The sequence below is a fragment of the Vulpes vulpes genome, chromosome 3, assembly GCF_048418805.1.
Source record: "Vulpes vulpes isolate BD-2025 chromosome 3, VulVul3, whole genome shotgun sequence".
Taxonomy (NCBI): Eukaryota; Metazoa; Chordata; class Mammalia; order Carnivora; family Canidae; genus Vulpes; species Vulpes vulpes.
The window spans coordinates 83,793,082-83,815,344 of record NC_132782.1 but is presented as its reverse complement, the minus strand read 5'-3'; the positions used below and the strand labels follow the sequence as shown (position 1 = coordinate 83,815,344).

Below are 22,263 nucleotides of genomic sequence, written 5' to 3'. Positions count from 1 at the left end.
CACCCATTGCCACCCCCACCATCTACTCAGTAGGCCAACACCAACCTCATCCTGGGGAGGGAGGGAGCAGAATCTCCCCAAACCAGCCAGGGACACAGAGTCCCAGCCCCATTCTCTCACTCCCACCCACCAACAGTCACAAGGTGGCAGAGCCCTTCATTGAGATGGTCCAGGGACTGTCACCAGAGTGACTCATTACTGCTCTGGGCCTTATATCCCTCCTGTTCAAGGAAGGCTCCAGATTAGCCAGGGCTCTCACAGTTGTGGAGGCAATCACATAAGCAGCATTATAAAAATATAGCCTCCTGGGGCCCACCCCCCAGAACTATGGTCCTGGGAACTGAGGCCCAGAGGTCTTGTGGTACAACCAGGCAGAAGCATCCAAAAGGAGCAGAACACTCTGTGGACTCAATGAGACTGGAGTTTGAGTCCTGGTCCTACCACCTGAGAGTCATGCGATCTGGGGCAGGGCTTCTCTGAGCCCTTGGTCTCATCTGTAGAGTAGGGGACAGAGGGACCTCCAGATCCAGTCTTGCATCCTGGGGGTCAAGGAGTGGCCTCCAGAAGGCACCCCCCTCACCTCTTAACCCCAGGGAGGGTATGAGACTGCACAAAGGGAGCTCACCAGGGGAGGGAAGGGACCTGGTAGGCCTGAGTCCTGCAGAGGGCTGCAGGGGAGCCCCTGCCTGGAGGAAGAAGGTCAAGAACATGCTGGATATTCCTGGTGCTGGGGCTGGAGGTGGAGGGCATCTGACCACCAGTAGTTCCCTCCTCCTTCTCTCTACGGGGTATAGTTGGGCAGAGACTCATGGCTGCCTGTCCTCTCCTAGAAGAACCAGACCTCGTCCTGCTGCCACTCCTTCACCTGGGATGACAGACAGAGGCCAGAAGACACTCGGGGCCAAGAAAAGGAGAGCTAGAGATACAATCAGTCAAACTGACTCCTAAGGAGAGGTAGAGGTGCTAGCAGTAGCAAGGTCAAGGTGGAAGAGGAGAGGCCACATATGGCCAAGGTCAGAACCATGACCCTCAGCTGAAGGTAGAGGCTGGGGGCCTCTGTCATGGCTCTCTGTGCACTGACCACGAGGAAGCACTTTTGCAATATAAGAAAAGAAGAAACCAGATTGATAAAGGAAGTACTGGTTACTCTGAGGCCGGGTGAATCAGGGGAAGACATTCACCCACCCCTGCTCTTCTAAAGGAGCCTGATCCACGTTCTCCGGGTACCTCTTGATTCCCCAAGGAATCACACCTCCTTGGGCCTCCCCTCTGGCCTGGACAGAGCTGCTTGTCTTCTCTCCTGGGAGGAGAGTGAGGCTATGGGTCTGTCCTTGCTGCTGCCTCTGCTGCTGCTGCTGCTGCTGCTGGCTACTCTGCAGGCTGGTGAGTGTCCGGGACACTGTGGCTCTGCCCGGAGGCCCAGGGAGTCCCCAGGCAGGGCAATGGCTGGGCAGCTGGAGGAAGGGTCTGCTGGGGTAGCTAGCCAGGCCTCCCAATCCCAACAAGCAACAGGCTGGTCCCATAGTGCTAGGTCAGCCCCAACCCTCTTCCCTACTCTAAGCCTGGCGAGGGGGACACCCAGACCAGAGGGCCAGTCCTACCATCTGTCACACTACTGCCCGTGGGTGAGGGTGACAGAAGGGCTGGGGTTATCTTCTTCATCTCTCTCAGTGGCTTCAAAGTCTCTCCTCTCCTCACTTTTCCAGGTAACTCAGCAAGATGTGATCCAAAAGTGGACTATAGGATGGACCAACCAGAGCACCTCTCAGCCCCCAAGGGTGGCACCATCCACATCAATTTCACCTTCTATTACTGTGGGGCATTAGCCAAGGATCCCAGAGTGAATATAGCCTTGAGACGGACACATTTCCATGGGAAGGACATCTACAACAGTAGTAGGCATTTCGTCCATGAGGATTACAAGGACCGGATAGTCCTGAACTTGCCAGAGGGTCAGAAGTCTGGCTTCCTGCAGATATTGAACCTGAGGGAGGAGGATGAGAGTACGTATTTTTGCCGGGTCCAATTGAAGACACAAAGATTTGGCTGGCAGGTGTGGCAGTCCATCCTGGGGACCAAACTCACCATCTACCTCGGTGAGTCCTGATGGTGCTTTTATAGGCCATGGTGCCTTCATCCCCCCAGGCCTGGCCCAGGCCCCAATCTTCCTGCTCGCCTCTTCTCAAAACTCCTCTCCCCACACCCACCTCCTCCCCAGGCCTCTGCCAACTTTACTCTTTCTCCTCCATCTCCCCAAACTGTGCTGACCTCCTTGTCCATTCCCCTCACTGTCCCCTCCAGATCCAGGCCCCACCCCCTCTCCCCCAGCCTCAGGACCTCCAGGGCCCCCCAGTTACCCTCCCTTCCTGCTCCAATCTGAGGCTCCAGCCCTGCCTTCCTACCCTCACCCCATGCCATCCAGGTTGACTTGACTTCTTCAGGATGTGGGCTGCCTTCCCTTTGTCCTGTGTCCCTGTTTGCAGCCCCAACCAGTCCTGAGTCTCGTGTCTCCCCACAACCATGGGCTCAGTCCAGCACACAGCAGGTACCCGATGATGACCCGAGAGCCCTGGTCCCCTGGCAACCAACACCCCATTACCTGTTTCCTAGTCCCCCCACATCCTTCTCCTGTTCTGCTCCTCAGAACCTGGCCCATTAGCTCCCTGCCCCAGCCCCATCCCTCCTTACCTTCCCATCTCCCTCTTCCCCTGCCTCCATCTTCCTTACCCTCCTCGCTTCCCCATCCCTGGTCCCCTCCTCTGCCTTACTGTCCCCACTGTCCACTCTGATCTGGCTCCTCCAGTCTGTCTTGGCTGCTGAGAGGCTCATCTGCTGCAGAAATATGGCAGCTCCCGCTTACTGTGCCCTGTGTTGGGTTGGCGACTTGCTATGTATCACCCTAGTTAACCTTCTCCACAACCCACAGCAACAGTAGATTCTTCTCTGGAAGCTGTTGTCTTCCTGTGACAGATAGGGAAACTGAGGCTCAAAGAGCCTAAACAGCTGCCCAAAGCCACAGTTGTGGTGCAGGCAGGACTTGAACCCAGTTTAACCCCAGAGCCTCCACCCTTAGCCAGTAGCTGCTCAGCCTCACCAGCTGACCTGACCATACTGTTGTCCTGACCTATGTTTCATCGAATAATGGGATGTGTTATGTGAATAAATCTTCTTGTTGCTCAGTGGGATTACTTGGGAACTTGAGCCAAGTGTGTGTCCAGAGCAGTATGGAGAGGGCACCTCACAGGAGCAGACCCTGGGGGTGCACTATCTGTAGATAATTCCTTAATAACTGAAAATCATAGGTTTGCTTTTTACAACTACTTGTGTTGGCAATTCTAAACAGCCCATCACTGCTCCTGGCAGGAAGGACACCCTCCGTGTCCCCAGCCTGGTAACCGCTGCCCCATTCGACCCTGGTGCTGGTTTTAGAGCAAATGGGAAGTAGCTCACAACCTAAATAAGACAAGACAGCCTTAGATTTACATTTCTGGCACCTCCTCCATCTTCTCTTAAATGGCCTTTTTGGGGAGATTTTGCCTCTCCTCAGAGCCCTCTTCCTCCTTCCTTAAATTCTCCTAACTTTTCTCTTTTCTCAGTTTCAGACACATTCACTATGAGTTTTTCATCAATAAATTAATTTTTTCAATTAATACAATTAATTGGATATCATGCTGAGATTTTTTTGTAAACAAAATACAGAAAAGTAAGAAAAAGAAATATTTTTGCCTAAGTGAAGTGCCACCATGTGAAGACATCACCCCAAAGGAATGTTTGCAACAAATAGAACTGAGAAGTTTGTGGTTGGCTTAATAGTATGTTTTATATATAGATGTTTTCCTTATATAGCCAAATCTCATTGTATTCTTCTATGTAGATTCTTTTTATTTCTTAGCTTCAAATTTCACTATGGGCTGAAAATATTTTAATATCTTCTGATTTGTGTATGCTTTCTTTTGACAAGTAAAGCTCATTAATGTAGAGAGGATTTATTTTGGTATATGGTGTAAGGTAAAGAACTAAATTGATCTTTATAGTGAGAAACAAATCAATTGTCCCAACTGCATTCATGGAATATTTTTTATCCCCTCCATTGACTCACAGGCCTGGCCTTTTTTGTAGAGTAGCATCCACTTCTGGTCTGCCAACTCCATTTCCCTGTTCTGTCTTTCTCATGTCGCTAACACACTGTTTTAGTGATTGTAACTTACTCACGCTTCAGTGGCCAATAAGACTACACCCATGAGAACCATGTCACTTCCTCAAAAACTTTATTATTGTTTTGGTCGATTGTTTCACATAAATGTTAGAATAAGTTGGGCAAGTTCTGAAGGAAACACCTGTGAGTACTTTTTAATTTGGAATTGCATGAAACCTATAAGGCAACTGACCAAACAAATCATGGCTCCTGTTTTATATCCCTCTGTAACCTTGGGAGTATTCTTCTAAAGAACACGTCAATATCTCACAAGATGTTTTCCTCTAAATCTTATTTTTATTATTAATATGCAACATTATTTTTTGAACATTCATTTTTTTATAATTTTAACTGGAAAATATTGTATATATTCTGGCCAAATGGTAGGTTATATGCATGTTTACCTCCTCTCTCTACCAAACACTACTAAAATGACAACAAAGGGAATTTTTTAAGACAAAATCCACAAGGACCAAAAACACGTGAGCCTTGTGGTCAAAAACGGTATTTGGAAAGCTGAAAACACAAACTAATGCATCTGGCCTAGGAGACTAGGGGAGCTTAGCCCCAAACCAGCAGTGGGGAGATCCAGAAGAAAGGAGATTTTTACATGCAAAACCTCTTGATGGTTAAGGAAAGGCTACCCAAACCCCTGCCAGTGGGAGTGAAAGGATGTCAGAAAACTTAGAGGACCAGGTGAGAATCTATTTAAGAAGCAAGGAAACCTCTATGCCTCCTCCCCAATCAGCAGAGACTAGAGATTTGTTTTCCAGAAAGTATAGACCAGAGGGACTCTGGGATAGTACCCTAAGCATACCTGGGGGCAAGGGTTTGCTCAGTCCTTAAAACTAGAGACTTGTTGAACTGATGAGACTCAAGGCCTTGCCCCCCCTTAGATGCCTCCCAGAACTCTGACAACCCAGCTGATATCCCCCACCTCATCAAAGGCAAGAAATCAGGAGATTCTTCTCTGGGAAATCTATCTGATGGACCCCAAAAAGAATCTAGAAATCCTAACAGATCCTACCACCCACTAGCTGACCAGCACTTTCTCCCAAACCACACACACAGCCTCCACTCAGCGTGGCTTTCTGCACACTGGACACCAGGGAGGCAAGGAGATGGGATCTGACCTCCTGTGGAATCCCCTAGCTCTGACAATTGACCCTCACCTCTGCTGTGCCTGGGATGCCTGAGGCTAAGGATGCCATTTTAAACTATTATTCCATTAAACATTTAAGGAAAAAAAAATAAAATAAAATAAACATTTAAGGAATCCTTCCCCCGTGAAACACAGCAAAACAAATGGGGGGTGTTACTGAGAGGGGCTATCTGGAAGAAACCAAACAATGGAGGGAGAATAAAACTCAGACAACTACCATCTTCAGAAAGTTAAGAGAGTGCAAGCATAGAGCAACAGAGGGAGCTTTGCAAACAAAACTCTTGGGAATTTAAGCTATAATGGCAAAAATGGAAAACTCAGTAAAAGGATTGCGAGATCAACTTGACAGAAATGACTCCGAAGACAGACAGAGTCACATATCCAGAAGCTGTAATGGGTTGGATAGCAGCCGCCCAAAGTCATGTCCACATCCCAGCCCCCAGAACCTGGGACTGTTACCTTACATGGTAACAGATGTGACTCAGTGAGGACTTCTGAGGTGAGGTCATTTGGGATTTGCTGGGTGGGCTCTAAAAGCAAATGTGAGTCTCTTTCTAAGAGGAAGTCAGAGGCAGACTTGCCACAGAAGAGAAGGCTGCCACAGAGCAAAGACTGTGTTGCAGCCTCCAGAAGCCAGAGGAAGCAGGGAACAGAGTTTCTCTCCCCCAGAGCCTCCCAAGGGTGTGCGGCTCTAGTAACACCTTGCTCTCCAAACTCTGGCCTCCAGGATTATGAGAGACTAAACTTCTGTTGTTTTAAGTCACCCAGTTTGTGGTCATTTCTTACAGCAGCCATAGGAAAGTCACATAGAAACTGTAAGATAAGAAAAATTGAGGACTGGTTTAAGAGCTCCACCCTTGGAATAATGGGAGTTCCAGAAACAGAGAAGAAAGAAGGCTGTGGGAAGAACACATGGATGAAATAACTCTAGAAACTTTCCAAAACAAAGGAGCCAGAGAAATGGGTAAAAATAAATAGAACTACCTCAGGCCACTGCAACATGAAATTTCAAAATGTCAAGGACAAAATGATGATCCAGAAAATTTCCAAGGAGGACAAAACAGGCCACAAGAGATTTCAGGAATCAGAATGGCTTGGCGGTCTCCATGGCAACAAAGTAAGCTAGAAGACAACAGTTGAATGCCTTGAAATTCTAAGAGAAAATTCTTTCATTCATTCATTCAACAAATATTGATTAAATACCTACTCTGTGTCAGGTGCTAATATGGATACTGGGAAACAGCAGGAAAGAAAAAAAAGCAAAATATGTCCTCAACAATGCCACTTGCACATAAGTGTGGAAAGAAGACGGAAGAGAAAAGCTAACAAATTAATTCTATGTCAAATGGTGGTGAAAAGAGAAAAGGAGGGAAATGGAGTAGAATCTGTGGGATAAAAGTTGCTAGGGGTGCCACGCTATTCAGCTGGAACAGAAAAGGCCCCAGAGATATTAGTCAGAGCCAGGAGGAAGTACTCACTTGAACAGGGTGATCGAGGAGAGTTTTGAGTAGAGCACAAGGTAGGGAAACCAGTCAGGGATGAGAGACACCTGGGACCATGCCCAGGCCTGAGGAGGAGGGTAGAAAGAAGGCACTGGGGACCAGCAAGGAGCTGTAGCCTCTGGGGAGATAGAGTCAACATGTCTGAGATGGTTAGTTCTATTTTTTTAATTAAATGTATTTATTTATTCATTCATTTATTCATGAGAGACAGAGAGAGGCAGAGACATAGGCAGAGGGAGAAGCAGGCCCCCCACAGGGGGCCTGATGTGGGACTCCCTCCCAGGACCCCGGGATCACGACATGAGCCAAAGACAGACACTCAACCACTGAGCCACCCAGGTGTCCCTGAGATGGTTAGTTTTAGGTGTCAGCTTGACTACACTAAGGGATGCCCAGATAGATGGTAAGACATTCTTTCTGGATGTGTCTGAGAAGGTATTTCCAGAAGGGTTTAGCAGTGGGTGGGCATCATCTTAACCCTTCAGGGCCTGAAAAGAACAAAGAAGTAGAGGATACACAGGGACCTCCATTTTTCCTGCCGTCAGACTTTGGAGCTTCTGGTTCTCGGGTTTAGAATCACAATGAGATTTATATAAATGGTCCCCTTGGTTCTCAGACCTATTGGTCTGGCTGGAAATTACACCACCAGCTTTTCTGGGCCTCCTGTTACAGAGAGCAAACTATGGCTTCTCAACTACCATAATCACATGAACCAATTCCTCAAAACTCTACATCTCTTTCTATATCCCACTGGTTCTATGTCTCGGAGAACCCAGACTAATACAAGACCCAGTGGAGAGGGGGCCAAGGGCTATGCTATAACCCACCCTCCTCTCGCCATCTATCTCCTTTTTTTAAAAGATTTTTAAAATTTGAGAGAGAGAGATTGGGAGCACAGGTGGTAGGGAGGGACAGAGGGAGAAGGAGAAGTAGATTCCTCGCTGAGCAGGGAACCCGAAGATGCTGATGCAGGGCTCAATCCCCAGGACCCTGGGATCATAACCTGAGTCAAAGGCAGAAGCTTAAATGACTGAGCCACCCAGGCAACCCCCCTCTCCCTATCTCCTGATGGTGACTCCTACTGGCCACTGAATAGGAATCAGTGAGTGAGACAGCCCATGAATGGAGTCTACCAAAACCAGCCTCCAAAGGCACAAAGCAGGTTGAGAAGAGTTGGGGAGTGGATCTAAGAGAAGCCAGCAGAGAAATCCAGCCTAGGCACAGATCTGTAGGAAGTGAGGAAGAGGTCTGCAGAAGAATGTTCCAGTCAAGAGAGATCAACATGGGCAGAGGCCATGAGGTGGGACAAGTATGGCTGAAGCAGCTGAAGAGGCTGATGGTGGCTGGAGGTGAGATCAGAACAGGCAGTGAGGGAAGGTCCTGTGTAGCTCTGAAAGCCAAGAAAAGAACTTTTACTCAGTGCATTGAGTCTAGTGAGGGTTTCCTGCTGTGCTCTGATGTGCATTGTACAAATGTCCCTCCAGCTGTTATATGGAGAATAAGACTGTAAAGATGAACAAGGTCACAAGCAGGGACACCACTGAAAGATGATGTGCTTTGAATAGGGTGACAACAAGGGCAGATGGAATGCTGGTTATATTTTGAAGACTAAGCAGACAGGATTCGCAGATGATGGGATGTGGGAATAAGAAAGAGAAGAAGCAAGAGTGACTCTAAGGCTTTGGGCCTGAGCATCTTAAAGGATGGTGCTGCTATTTATAAGGGGGATGTTGGGGAGGAATAGGCTTGGGAGAAAATCAAGAGTTCTGCTCTGGACATCTGAAATTTGAGATATTACAAGACAAAACAAATGGAGGCATGAGTAGGCAGTAAGATACAGGAATTTACTGCACAGGGATACAGGTGGCTGAATATGTAAATTTGGGCAAGATTGGCATGTCACTGGTAGTTAATGCCATGGCACTGGATAAATTACCTGGGAAGTGAGTGTAGATAGAGAGGGGGTCCTAGGACAGAACTAAGGAGGTCTCATGAGTGTTACAGTTTGGGAAAAGGAGGAATCAATAAGAAGACAGAAGTTGCTGCTAATGAGGCAAGAAAAAAACAAAGAGAGAATGGTGTCCTAGATGCCAAGGGAAGAACCTATCTCATGAAACAAACATTGAGTGTTGGACTGTTGAGTAAAATGGAGAAAATGGGTGTGTGAGAGATCCAAATCCTCGATTTCAATGGTAGGAAGTAAATAAACACTACTTAAGACAAGTCAAGCAACAGCAATATATGCATGTGATTTCAAAATATAAGGTTGGGACGCCTGGGTGGCTCAGTGGTTAAGCATCTAATTTTGGCTCTGGTCATGATCTTGGGGTCCTGGAATTGAGTCCCACATCAGGGTCCCCACGAGAAGCCTGCTTCTCCCTCTGCCTATGTCTCTGCCTCTCTCTCTGTGTCTCTCATGAATAAATCAATAAAACCTCTAAAAAAGAAATACAGGGTTAATGTCAGAAGATATAGCTAAAGGTGGGCTTATGCAGGGGACTGCTGTTTTTACAAACTGTTTGGAATTTGTGGATTCTTTAAATTATGTGCCTGGGTGGCATCTGATTGTAGCCTGGGTGGTGCAGTTGGTTAAGCGTCTGACTTGGTTTTTGGCTCAGGCCCTGATCTCAGAATCCTGAGATGAAGCCCACGTTCTGCTCCACACTCAGTGGGGAGTCTGCTTGAGATTCTCTCCCTCTTTTTTCCTCTGCCTCCTGCCCCTGGTGCTCTCTCAAATAAATAAATCTTTTTAAAAAATAAACTTGTGCCTATACAAGTTTAATAAATGTTAAATTTTGAAACTAATAAAGGTACTGGTAATACTTGCACATCATTAAAAAAAATGATCAAACAATACAGAAGAGAGTCAAATGAAAAGTATATTCCTCCCTCTGCACCTTAACTAACTCCCCAGCCACTATTTTCTGCAGAAATGTTCTAACAGATATAGATACATAACACAAATAGAATCAAACTGCATACTATTCTGCTTAACAACTTGTTTTTATTTCACGTACCACAAGTATCTTTCTATTTCAGTACATATAAGCTCCATCTTTTAAAAAAAAGGCTGCAGGGTGTCCCACGGCAGCAATATATCATGAACTGCTTACTCAGTTGGCTGTTTAAAGACATTTAAGTTGTTGCCACATTACAAACAAAGCTGCAAAGAACACCCCTAAAAAACATAGGCCTTTGAATACTTGCTCAGCATTTCCACAGGATAAATTCCTAGCACTGAAATCATTAGGTCAAAGGGTATGCCTGGGTATTTCACATTTTACAAATGCATTCCCAGAGGTTGTGCCAATTTACCCTTGCATTGTGCCACGCCAATACTGGGTATGTTCCTCCACTCGGATCAGTAAAAAACACTGGCTTTTGTCATTTCAACTTGCATTAAAAAAAAAAGATATGAACGGTTATTAGCATCAGGATTATGTCATCATTTTATGAAATGAATTAGAATTGCATCATTTTCCATACTTCTCTGTGTTCTAGAATATATCTGGGAATTAATCGTTCCTTAAATTTTCACAATAATTTACCCATAATACCTCCTGAGCTTGGAATCCTTATTGATAGGTAGTTCTTTAATAGAATTCTCACTTTTTTTTCAAGTTAATTTTTAGCAGAATCTACTCTGGATGTGGGGCTCAAACTCATGACCCCAAAATCAAGAGTCTCATGCTATTTGATTGACCTAGCCAGGTACCCCTAGAGTTCTTACTTTTTTGTTTACCTATCACTGAAAGTGTACTACTTCTTAACTCCATTTTCAAAAATATTTACTTCAGAAAATCATTCAATTCAGAGTCTTTAAAATTTATCAATCTATAATTGAGCACATACTCACAAATGATTTCAAGAGACTCTTGTTAGGTTTGCAAGAGTCTTGTCTCTTTTCTTGTTTCTTGTTTTTTTGTTTGTTTTTCCCCTAAATAACCAGTTCCTGCATTTATTTCTGTTGTCTTGTTTCCTGATAAATTTATTCCTACGTAGGTTTCATTACATTTATCTTCTGAGGTTTTTTTAGGGCTGGATTCTTTCTGGTTTGGATACTTTTTCTAAGGAATTGAATATTCAGTTCGTTTTACAAATTTCTTCTTGTTTGAAATAATAAAAGCACTTAATACTATGAACTTGGCTTAGAATGTGGCTTTGGTCATATTCTAGGATGTTTTAATAAAAATATGTGTTCCTCTGGTTTTTATTTCTCTAAATAACATGTTATAGACATTTCTTTAAGGCTTTAAAATTTTTATCTCAATTAAAAAATGTTATTATTCCTTTCTAATGAGGGTCGACAAAATTTGGTCCACCCTAACCCGAAGATTTTATTATAGTTGAATTTTTTCCTGTGGCTTTGTATTCTATCAGTGCATTAAATATCTATAATGGTAAAATCTTTTTGTAGTAAGTAAAGTTCAATATATATTAATTTAATCTTAAAAACATATTTCTAATAAATACTAGGTGCTCCACAGATGTTTTCTCACTTATTAAAACAACCCAGAAATGACAAATACCATTTGGTTCCACTTATAAGAGGTTCTTAGAGCAGTCAAATTCATAAAGACAGAAAACAGACCAGTAAGTGCCAAGGGCTAGGGGAGGAGGTGCATAGTGACTGCTTAATGGGCACAGAGTTTCAGTCTGAGAAAATGAAAAAGTTCTGGATAAGGATACTGGTGATGCTTGCACAACAATCTGAATATACATAATGCCACTGAATATATATACTTAAATGTGGTTAAAACAGTACATTTTGTGTTACTTATAGTTTACCATAGGTAAATGAAAAATGAAAATGAAATGAAAAATGAAAATTAAAAATGTTTTTTATAACCCTGTGATTTAGTGATCCGTATTTGTTGGCAATGAAATGAGGTTCTGAGGTCACACCACTTAATCGGAGGTAGAGTCAGGATTAAGTTGGGTGATGTGGATTCATTACCCCCTCCCTGTGTGAGAGCTTCAGAGAGTTGCTCCACATCCTCAATATTCCCCAAACTGGGAACACAATGTGACAGTTTCATCCAAAACCTCCAGTCCTATAGGGGAGAATCTGCTAAATTCGTGTGTCTTCTCAGCTCCCAAGACAACCACCGAGGGCCCCACAAGCATTGCCCCCACCACGGCCGCCACCATCACCACTGGACTCAGTGTCATGGAGGGGAATAGGAGCTCAGCATCTTTACCCCTGAGTGTGGGAGCTGCTGTTGGGGCTGGTGCTGTGCTCATAATTGTAATTTTGGGACTGATCCTCTACCTCCGGTGGAAGAGAAGCAAAGGTAAGTGGTTCTGGGCCACCACCACCCCACCCTCAAGCTTCCCAACTCTTTCTCAGAACCAGCAGCATCAGAATGACCCCAGGGCCTACTGCATTTAAAAATGCAAATCCCAGCTGGCCTCGAGGTCTGGGTTTGGGAATCTACATTTTTAAAGATCTCATCAAGTTTGTCTGTATGTGACCAACTTTGAGAACCATTGCTCCAAACCAATCTCTCTCCACAAATCTGATCATTTTCTAGTTTTTGTGGCTTGAGTTAATAATTTCTCAGCAATCCTTACCTTTTGGTTCATGGGGAGGAGAAGGTTTCTGGAAAGAGTAAGGAAAGAACAGAGGGACAGGAAGTTGGCTCAGCTCAGCAAGCACTGGTTGAGGGCCTATTTCCCAAGGTCCGCCCTGTAATTGGAGATTACAAATGTAAATAAAGCATAGGTCCTGCTTTCAAGGAACTCAGTGGTGGAGGGAGTGACTGCCTCATATGGAAAGAGCTGTGGTAAGATGGAAGGAGGGAAATCATGGAGGACTACCCATAGGAAGTGACCCTGCAAAAGTCTCAAAGAATATAAGAGAATTACCCAGGCAGATGGTGAGTGTGGTGAAGAGGTCACTGACTATGCAGGCACAGGAAATCGGTGTGGGAACTATAAGTAGCTCAGTGCTGTGGAGGCTGGAGATGGGAGAAGAGAACCTTGTAAGTCACACCTAGGAGCTTCTGATTCCAGAGGCAACATGAAGCAGGGAAACAACAATCTCAGCTTTACCTTGCAGACACATCAGTCTGCGGTGCAGGGGCGGGAGGTGGGCAGGTGGGGCCAGTCTAATGCAGTGGATGGAGAGAGAGAGCCAGACCCTGGAACAGCCAAAAAGGGAAAACCAGTAAGACTTGGTAATTAGATTGGTGTAGAGCCGAGGGAGTGGGAAGAACTTGGGTGAATGAGTCCACGGTGAAACCATCAAGCAAATTAGAGAACACAGGAGGTCAAAGGCCATGTTTGGGGGAGAATGATGGTTCTTTAGTTTGGGATAGGTTAGAGTTGCCTGTGTGGCACCAGACTAGACATGTTCATCAGAAATTTGGATATATGCATCTATAGCTAAAACAGAGGACAGGGCTAGACACATTAATTAGTCACACCCCAACACCCTCCAGTAAGAATCTGAAATTCCTCCAAGAAAATTTTCAATGAGAGGAGATTAGCCCTAACAGATATTAAAGCACAGAGGTGAAGAGCATAGAATCTAGACTGCCTGCAGTCAAATCCTGGCAGAGTAAACTCTGGTGCCATTGTAGTATGACTCTGTGCCTCAGCTCACTCATCTCATTCTAAAATGAGAATAATAATAATTGTACTTACCCTGGGGTTTGTCATGACAATTAAATGTAATACATTGAGAATAGATCCTGGCACAGAATAAGGACTATATGATGAGCATTAGCACTTATAATTATTAAGCTGCAATAATTAAAACAATTTGATACCATCATAGTCATACACAGATAAACCAATGGAACCAAAGAAAACACCCCAAATACAGACAGAAGAAAAACAGACCCAAATATAGATGAGAGTTCAGTGGGCTAGAAAGTAGCATTTCTCATCAACGGGAAGGTGAGTCATTCAATACACGGTGCCGGAACAGTTGAGCAGCCATTTGAGAAACTAATGTTATCTCATAACTTGCACCAAAATAAATTCCATGGAGATCAATCAAAGAGTTAAATGAAGGGGGAAAATAATCCCAGTACTGGAAGAAAGCATGTGAGACCATCTTATAACCATGGAGTGGACATGACCTCCCTAAGTATGACATAAAACCTGAAAGCCGTGAATAAAAATATTGATAAACTCAATACTATACAAATAGTTTTTCATTCCGCAGAGGAAAAATCACAGTGGTTGTCTCTAGAGTGAGGATGAGAGTCAGAGTTGAAGAGATGTGATAGTCACTGAGGAAATGGAAGGTGGAATTTAAGAACTCTGTAAAAGCATCGCTGCACAGGATCATATTTCCCCCAGCAGTATTCAACCATGCAGCTTTAGAAACTTCTAGAATCTGTTCGTTAGAAGTTATGTTCACCTGCTGGTGTCAGAGGCTAAAAGTAACAGAGCTTGAACAAGACAGAGTTTCTTGTTTCCCCTCATATAAAAGGATGAGGAGGCAGACAGCAGAGGCCACCATCCTCAGGCACTCGAGCTTCTATCATCCTGCTCACTGCCCTGACTACTGGCTTCTATCCTGAAGGTTGCCTCCTGGTCCAAGATGGCTGCTCAGGCTCCAGCCATTATTTCTGAATCCAGGCAGGAAACAGGAGGGAGGAAGAAGAGACAAAAACCATGCTGCATCTGTCTGTCCTCCTTTTAAAGAATCTTCCTGAAAATCCTACCCACAACTTCCCCTTGAATCCTATTGGCTAGGATGTCATCAGATGTCCACATCTATCAGCAGGGGAGCACACTGCCACCCAAAACAAAGTCAAGGTTCTCTAACTAAGGAAGAAGAAATGAGTGGATATTGGGTAAGCAAATGGCATTCCCTGCCATAGGCCACATCCAGAATTAGAGATGTGTCAGCTAAGTGTGGCCTAAGGACAGGGGAACATGGAAGGTCAAGGAGCTAGTAAGAGGGCAGAAGTGGACAGTAGAGCATCAGCAGGGAGCTTGGATAGTCTGAAAGAAAGTGGCTTATTAAGGGGCAAGAGTTCAGGGGCAGGGAGTCAAAGCACAGGTATAGCAAGCAGGATGGTGGTAAGAAAAAGCTGGAAGGAAACAAAGTTGTAGCATAAAGATGATGCTGGCATTTAATCTTTCAGAGTTCTCAGTCCCAGAGATTAAAAAAAAAAAAAAAAAAAGTCCAGGGTATGGCAGAGTGGAAGTCCCTGGAGTTTGGGGGACATAGAGTCCCATGTGTTCAGAGGGTTGTCTCCGGGGATGATAGGACCTCCTGGGATGGTGGTGGATGGTGGAGGGGATGTCTGTGAACCAGGGGCCAGTCCTTGGGAAATGCTGCAGAGAGACACAGGAGGATGAGGAGGGGAGAGGGCGGTGGGGAGACTGGTAGGATTCAGTGGGGGAGGGTGGGGAGGAACAGGCTACAGTGCAGACCCAGGTCCCAGCCATGAGGTTCACAAAGCAGGAGGGAAACAGCTGCCGCTCAGGAAATCACAAAAAGCCAGTGTGTCAGGGCAGGAGGGTTCAGTGAGTCTGAGACAAGGGTGGAAGGAGAGGGATCGGTGGGCAGGGCCTCAGCAGTGGAAGGAGCAAGGTTGAGGGATGCTTGGGGAAGTCAAGGAAGGGGGAAGGAAGCAAAGGGAAAAGTCGACAAAGACAGACAGACAGAGACAGAGAATAGGTGCAGGCAAGAGCTGTTCTCCTGATTTGGTGTTGAGGACACCAGAGGACAGGGTTGAGCAGCCTCAGGGTGCCAGCAGGTGTCACTCTGAGTCCCAGGTGGGTCCAACAGAGCTGCTCCACTGCCCTGGTCTCTCGGGGTTGGTCTAGGGGTTGGTCTCAGAGCACACAGAGCAGGAAGGCAGGGAGGAGAGATGCCCTCCATGGATGGCACCCTGACACGCTGCTGTTCCTCTACAGGTCTACAGACTGCAGCCAGAACCGTAGCCAGGTGAGAGCTTGTCCTACTTGGGAAACAGGAAGTTCCTCATGGGAAAAGCACAGGGCACCTGTCACTGCTCTCCTCCTCCTCTCCCAGTGGGCGTCTCTTTTGTTTTTTTTTTACATATACTTTACTTTTTTATATAAATTTATTTTTTATTGGTGTTCAATTTGCCAACATATAGAATAACACCCAGTGATCATCCCGTCAGGTGCCCACACCTCAGTGCCTGTCACCCAGTCACCCTCCCCCCCACCTACCTCCCCTTCCATCACCCCTAGTTCATTTCCCAGAGTTAGGAGTCTTTCATGTTCCGTCTCCCTTTCTGATATTTCCCACTCATTTTTTCTCCCTTCCCCTTTATTCCCTTTCACTATTTTTTACATTCCCCAAATGAATGAAACCATATGTTTGTCCTTCTCAATTGACTTACTTCACTCAGCATAATACCCTCCAGTTCCATCCATGTCGAAGCAAATGGTGGGTATTTGTCATTTCTAATGGCTGAGGAATATTCCATTGTATACATAGACCACATCTTCTTTATCCATTCATCTTTCGATGGACACCGAGGCTCCTTCCACAGTTTGGCTATTGTGGACATTGCTGCTAGAAATATTGGGGTGCAGGTGTCCCCGCGTTTCATTGAATCTGTATCTTTGGGGTAAATCCCCAGCAGTGCAATTGCTGGGTCATAGGGCAGATCTATTTTTAACTCTTTAAGGAACCTCCACACAGTTTTCCAGAGTGGCTACACCAGTTCACATTCCCCCCAACAGTGTAAGAGGGTTCCCCTTTCTCCGCATCCTCTCCAACATTTGTGGTTTCCTGCTTTGTTAATTTTCCCCATTCTCACCGGTGTGAGGTGGTATCTCGTTGTTTTGATTTGTATTTCCCTGATGGCAAGTGATGCGGAGCATTTCCTCATGTGCTTGTTGGCCATGTCTGTGTCTTCCTCTGTGAGATTTCTGTGCATGTCTTTTGCCCATTTCATGGTTGGATTGTTTGTTTCTTTGCTGTTGAGTTTAATAAGTTCTTTATAGATCTTCGAAACTAGCCCTTTATCTTATACGTCATTTGCAAATATCCAGTGTGCGTCTCTTTTTTCAGAGCCACTTCCCTCCTTAGCTCCTGGCCTTCCACCCTCCCTCCCTCTCTCTGGAGGTTTCTTCCTCTTTACCTTCCCACCTCCCCTTCTCTCCAGTCCATCTTCTCAACTTCTTTCTTTCTCTCCAACTCCCCCCCCCCTTCTCACCTGGGAACCCACCAGAAGACCTGAGATGGGTGGAGCTGGTGTTCATTCTCCAGTCTGTACCAATACCATGCAGCAGACAGGACTTCACCCTTTCCATGGCTCTTCCAAGAAGGCTGCTTCTCCAGGACCATCTGCCTTCAATGGGCCCTCGGGATCTCTACTGGCTACACTGCAAACTGCCTCTCAAACTTCCAGGAGACGCCCTGAGAGTCTCAAACCATAGCTCATCTGAGACTGTCAGGGGGTCACAGAGGCCCCACACAGAGAACCAGCCCCACACAGGCTTCTTCTGCACAGCCTCTAACACACTTCCCACCTTTTTCTTCCTATACAGGGGATCCCTGCAAAATACTGAGGAGAAGTATGAGAACATTGGGATTAAAAGTAAGTTCTTGGGACACCTGGGTGGCTCAGCGTATGGGCATCTACCTTTGGCTCAGGGCATGATTCCAGGGTCCTGGGATCAAGTCCCACATCGGGCTCCGTGAAAGGAGCCCACTTCTCCCTCTGCCTGTGTCTCTGCTTCTCTCTCTGCCTCTCATGAATAAATAAATAAAATATTTTTTTAAAAAGTAAGTTCTTAACACTGTCACTCCCTGCTGTCCATCTTGGCCTGTCCTTCCCCATACACTCCCTGCTCAAACACGTGCCCCACCCATCCCTCCTGCCTGACCCTGGTCCTGACTCAGCAGATGACCTCACTGCTGGAGGCCTCTGCCCATTTCTCTACCCTGGCCAGCATGCCACCTGACACCCACACACACACACACATCTTGGTTTTTTTCTAGGACAACAAACAGACCCCAAGCTGGACCCCAAGGTAAGCAGCTCAAGCTAGAGCTTTAAGGAATCAAAGAGAAGTTTGGAGAAGGTGGGGTGGAGGGAAGAGAGGGACTGTGGTCACTTAAGTGTGGAGCACCTAGGTGTGGGATTACTCCCTAAGGTGGGGACAGCTTCCCTTCCACTGTCTCACCCCCTTCTGCCTTCTCCACCAGGATGAAGCCCAGGATAACGGCGGCATCCTCTATGCCTCCCTTACCCTCTCCAATACCTCCTCAACAGCAGCACATCCCACCCTTCCCAAGAAGAGCCCCCAGGAGGAGACCCTATACTCTATCCTAAAGGCCTAATGGGTGGGATTGAAGGATAACCTCCTTAGACTAAGCTGCAGAGCGGGTCACAGCTTCTGATAACAACTCTGGCCAGACACAGAAGACTCAGAAGTCAGGGGGTGTGGAAGGCCACCAAGGACTGCAGAGAAACAAAGCCATCTGCTCCAGTGCCCTCTCTACCTTCCCAGCCCTGCCCACTAGAATAAAAGTACCCGTTGAATTTGCCCAAAAGCATCTAAGGAAAAAACTGATAGCACCTTCAACTTCTGTCTTTTGCCTCTTGCCAAAAATGAACTATAATAAACAGCTCCCACCCCAGATCCCTCCTCCAGCACTGGAGTTCCGTGACTGCCTCCAGGCAGGGAACAATAAACCCCAAATGCTAGTAGCCAGCCCAGAAGCCAGGGTCTGCCCCCGCCCCATCTACCCATTCTACTTCCCCTACCATCAGAACTAGCATGTACCGTGTGAAGTGCACCACCTCATTTAAGCATCTCCAACCACCTGACCCTGGACTGGTCACAGTCACCTGAGGCGTGAAGAGATCTATAAGTTAGTGCTTTTCTCAAAGCCACACACCTATTAAGGCTGAGCCCGGGTCTGAACCCAGACCTGCCCATCTTGACAGCCTCCTCCCAGAACTCGGGTGTCCCTGCCTTCCCAGATTGCTATACTGTGCAGGACTCCCACAGAAACAGGGATGCACCACAGGGAGCGGAGCAGAGGGAGGGAAGCCAAAGGAGAGCATGTAGTTAGAGACAAACTACTTAAAGCAGTAACCTGTTTATTAACACATGAACTGCACAGCTGTGACTGTGGCCGATCAACAAACCCCACATGTAGCAGCTTCTCAGGGACCCTCTGAGGGGCTTTCTCTGCTGCTCACAGGGAAGGGGGTGAGAGAGCAGCAGGGAGGCAGGAGCACACAGCTAAGCTATTCCTCGAAGAAGGCCAAAGTGAACTCCCCGGGGTCGTCTCCACACTGCGGCTCCTCCAGCTGCTCTGGCTTTTTTCCAACATCTTCCAGGATTTGCTCCAGATCCAGGTCACTGAAGGCTTCATCGTCAGGAGGGACACTTCCAGCTTCCTGAAGACACTTCCAGCCTTCTGTCCCCATCACAGGACAAACCCCGAGATGAGCTGGTGGGGTCAGGCCCTTTGGTGCCATCCTAGCTTCTTTGTCCTCAGACAAGCTGATTACTGAGTCTTTGCTTTGGGGAGCTCTAAATTTTTTCTTAGGACCTGCATGAAAAAGTGATATAACGGAGAGTCCTAATAGGCCATCTGGCCTTACCTTTTACCAGTTAAAATCCTAAATTCCCATTTCCAAAAACATCTCTGGGGAAGATGATTTTTCTCAATAGAAATAAAATAGGCTTCGGAGTTAGAAAGACCTGGATCCAAGCCATGGATAGCCATATGCTAGTCATGGGTCTTGAGCAAATTTTAAACCCTTTGACCCTTAGTCCCCTTATCTCTAAAATGGCAAATGTCCAGTCATAGAGATATTAAAAGAATTAAAGGGAACCAGCAAGGAGGCTCTATCTAGCCAGCCCATAGTAATACTCATTATTTTTTTAATATTTTATTTATTTATTCATGAGAGACACAGGCTGACAGAGAGAGGCAGAGACACAGGCAGAGGGAGAAGCAGGCTCCATGCAGGGAGCCCGATGTGGGACTTGATCCCGGGACTCCAGGATCACACCCTAGATCGAAGGCAGGCACTAAACTGCTGAGCCACCCAGGGATCCCCCATAGTAATACTCATTAGTTGTCAGTTCCCTGTTCCTCACCATTCTCCTGTCCTTGGATCAAATCAAATAAAAAACCATTATGTTCTTATAGTGTGTGCTATACTCTACAATCTGAGATGCCTAATTTTTGTTCTTTTTAAAAAGAATGAGAAGCTTTAAAGTTAAGAAATGATCCAGGGAAGGGAGATACAGGCTTAAGCCTCATTTCCCATAGTTTTGCCTTACCTGGTTGGTCAGGCTCTGACTTCCCATGTCCTCCTTCTCTCCTTCCCATTATGAGTACAGGAGGAGCTGCAGATTCATTTCCCAGAGATCTCTTCAGTGTCTTCCTTTGCAGGGTCCCATCTTGTCCATCTGCTAGGCCTGTATCATCCCCACCCCCCCATATGTAGAACATTTGTTTATTTCTCTAAATGACAGCTCAACAAAGGTCCATGGATTCCCCACAGTTAGTCTCTGCCCTACATCCTCTGCTCATCCTCAATCTAGTGAGTTCTCTTGGTTTCTTCCTTCCCTTTTCCCAAATATTTCACTCCCTCTCTTTCTCCCTCCCTCCCTCCCTCCCTCCCTCTTTTTTTGTTTTTATTTAATTTAATTTTATTTTTTTGGTCCTGGATCTTCTTCTGATTATATTTTTCCTCATAGCCTGTCTTCTCCAGGAAGTCATCTTTCTTAGCTAAGAATTTAAGATATTCATTCCACCTTTAATCTAAGATTTTATAACCAGAACACAGAAGTGAGCAGGCTATTGCTTCCCTCATGACACTAGTAGGAACCTTAACCATTTTTAAATATTTTAGAGCTGCGATAGCCAATAAGATCCAGTGACCTGTAGACCCTACCCACTGTTTGCTTCTGCCCTGCAGAATGGTAGCCCATACCTATTCCCAGCTGGCTTGCTTACCTCTTGCCTTGGGTTTTTTTGTCTGAATTCTGGCTGGCTTGGGACTGGGCAAAGTCGGGTCCTGAGAATGGGAGAGAAAAATAAAAATATATAAATGAAGTCACATAATTGTGTTTTTAATAGGGTGGGATGCTACAGAAATGATAAGTGGAGTTAGGGAATCAAACTGGGTTTCATGAGCCTGATACTGTTTAAATCAATAACAACAAAGATGAAACTGTCCATCTTTTCCATCCTGTTTGGTATTAGTCAGTAGAAGGCTCTATGTACAAGAGAAGGAAATAAAGTTAGGCCATGAACATGATAAAAACTGGTAAATTAAAAACCAAACCAATAACCAGACTCTTAGTGTTGATCACTTCATCCTATATACCTGAAACTTATATAATGTTATAGACCAATTTTGCCTCAATAAAAAATAATTAAAAGAAAAAGTTTAAAAATCTATATTTCAGGACTTTCAGTTTCTGGTTCTATTTTTAAGGGATTTGGAAGTCACTACACTATTCTAACAACAAACAAAAAAATTGAACATACCAAAAAATGAACAACTCTTTTTGTATTGATACAAGAGGTGAGGACACAGGGCCACCAACCTACTGTCCTCAAAACTGAAGGGGCAGAGAAGCAAATACAGGGAGTCATAGCTTACCGGAGCACAGACTCACAAGCAGAAGAACCAGCAGGTCTCATAAGAACCAATTCCAGGGCAGGAAAACCTCAACAGTACTAAATTGTTCAGTGCAGACAAGTCTAAGAATTAAAAACTCCAGTGGTGCCCAGTCTTATAGGAGCTCCCAGACTTTTGTGAGCTTGACCTCCAGGAGGTCTCAAACCTCTGCTCAGGTTCTCACAATAAGTATCAGAGAAAAATCTCCATGTTTCCATCAGGAGGAGGGCAAAGGAACCATTTTGAAATATACCAGAGCACTCTGTCCTGAAAAAGGCCTGCTCTCAAAAGAAACTAGTTAACCAGAGCCTAATCTACTGGGATATTCAGAGCCTGACTATCCCGAGGGAAGAGAAATATTTAACCCCAGCCCACTCTAGCCATCTTGTCCCACCTAATGGGGGGAGAAAACACTAAGAAACACTGAGAAGTTCACAGTCTGGAGTAGGCTATTCATCAAAGACATGAGATATAGGATTACCTGGCTGGTTCAGTCAGAAGAGGGTACAACTCTTGATCTCAGGGTTGTGAGTTTGAGCCCCGTGTTGGGTATAGAGATTACTTAAATAAGTAAAAAAAATTTTTAAAGAAAACAGACATGAGACCTAATAGTAGAATTAGAGAACACATACCCTTCCCTAGCCCTTACCACCACATTACTAAAGGGAAATTCAGAAATCGGCATCTGGATGGCTCAGTTGGTTCAGTGTCTGACTCTTAATTTCAGCTCAGGTCATGATTCAGGATTGTGGGATCAAGCCCAAGTCAGTCTTCATGCTCAGTGAGGAGTCTGCTTAAGAT

The 22,263-nt window shown here is 45.6% G+C and overlaps 2 protein-coding genes across 11 annotated transcripts in view; one reads left to right on the top strand and one right to left on the bottom strand.

The window, feature by feature from the left end:
* Positions 1-778: 778 nt before the first annotated feature.
* PILRA (paired immunoglobin like type 2 receptor alpha) lies at positions 779-20,895 on the top strand. 2 transcript variants are annotated; one of them, XM_026019495.2, is made up of 7 exons: positions 779-1,383; positions 1,707-2,096; positions 11,953-12,153; positions 15,743-15,773; positions 17,354-17,403; positions 17,808-17,839; positions 18,015-20,895. In XM_026019495.2, exons 1-7 carry the CDS (start codon positions 1,320-1,322, stop codon positions 18,147-18,149), a joined length of 903 nt encoding a protein of 300 aa, XP_025875280.2. In that variant the 5' UTR covers positions 779-1,319; the 3' UTR covers positions 18,150-20,895. The 2 variants fall into 2 exon arrangements, with proteins under 2 accessions (XP_025875280.2, XP_072609123.1); XM_072753022.1 differs by lacking the exon at positions 15,743-15,773 and having other exon boundaries at positions 18,015-19,976.
* ZCWPW1 (zinc finger CW-type and PWWP domain containing 1) overlaps positions 18,899-22,263 on the bottom strand; it is a 30,657-nt gene continuing 27,292 nt past the window's right edge. For all 9 annotated transcript variants that reach the window (XM_072753021.1, XM_072753015.1, XM_072753019.1 and 6 more), the window contains 3 exons: positions 20,793-20,853; positions 20,114-20,251; positions 18,899-19,373 (listed from right to left, as the gene is read on the bottom strand). In XM_072753021.1, coding sequence (XP_072609122.1) covers positions 19,066-19,373; positions 20,114-20,251; positions 20,793-20,853 — 507 coding nt within the window. In that variant the 3' untranslated portion in view covers positions 18,899-19,065. The remainder of the gene's footprint in view (positions 19,374-20,113; positions 20,252-20,792; positions 20,854-22,263) is intronic.

What these genes read in the sequence shown, in the direction of transcription:
- PILRA (XM_026019495.2), top strand. Translation starts at nt 1,320, where the DNA reads ATGGGTCTGTCCTTGCTGCTGCCTCTGCTGCTGCTGCTGCTGCTGCTG. An exon ending in GCAGCCAGAACCGTAGCCAG is followed by an intron (nt 15,774 to 17,353) that starts GTGAGAGCTTGT and finishes CTTCCTATACAG; the next exon opens with GGGATCCCTGCAAAATACTG. An exon ending in ACCCCAAGCTGGACCCCAAG is followed by an intron (nt 17,840 to 18,014) that starts GTAAGCAGCTCA and finishes CTTCTCCACCAG; the next exon opens with GATGAAGCCCAGGATAACGG.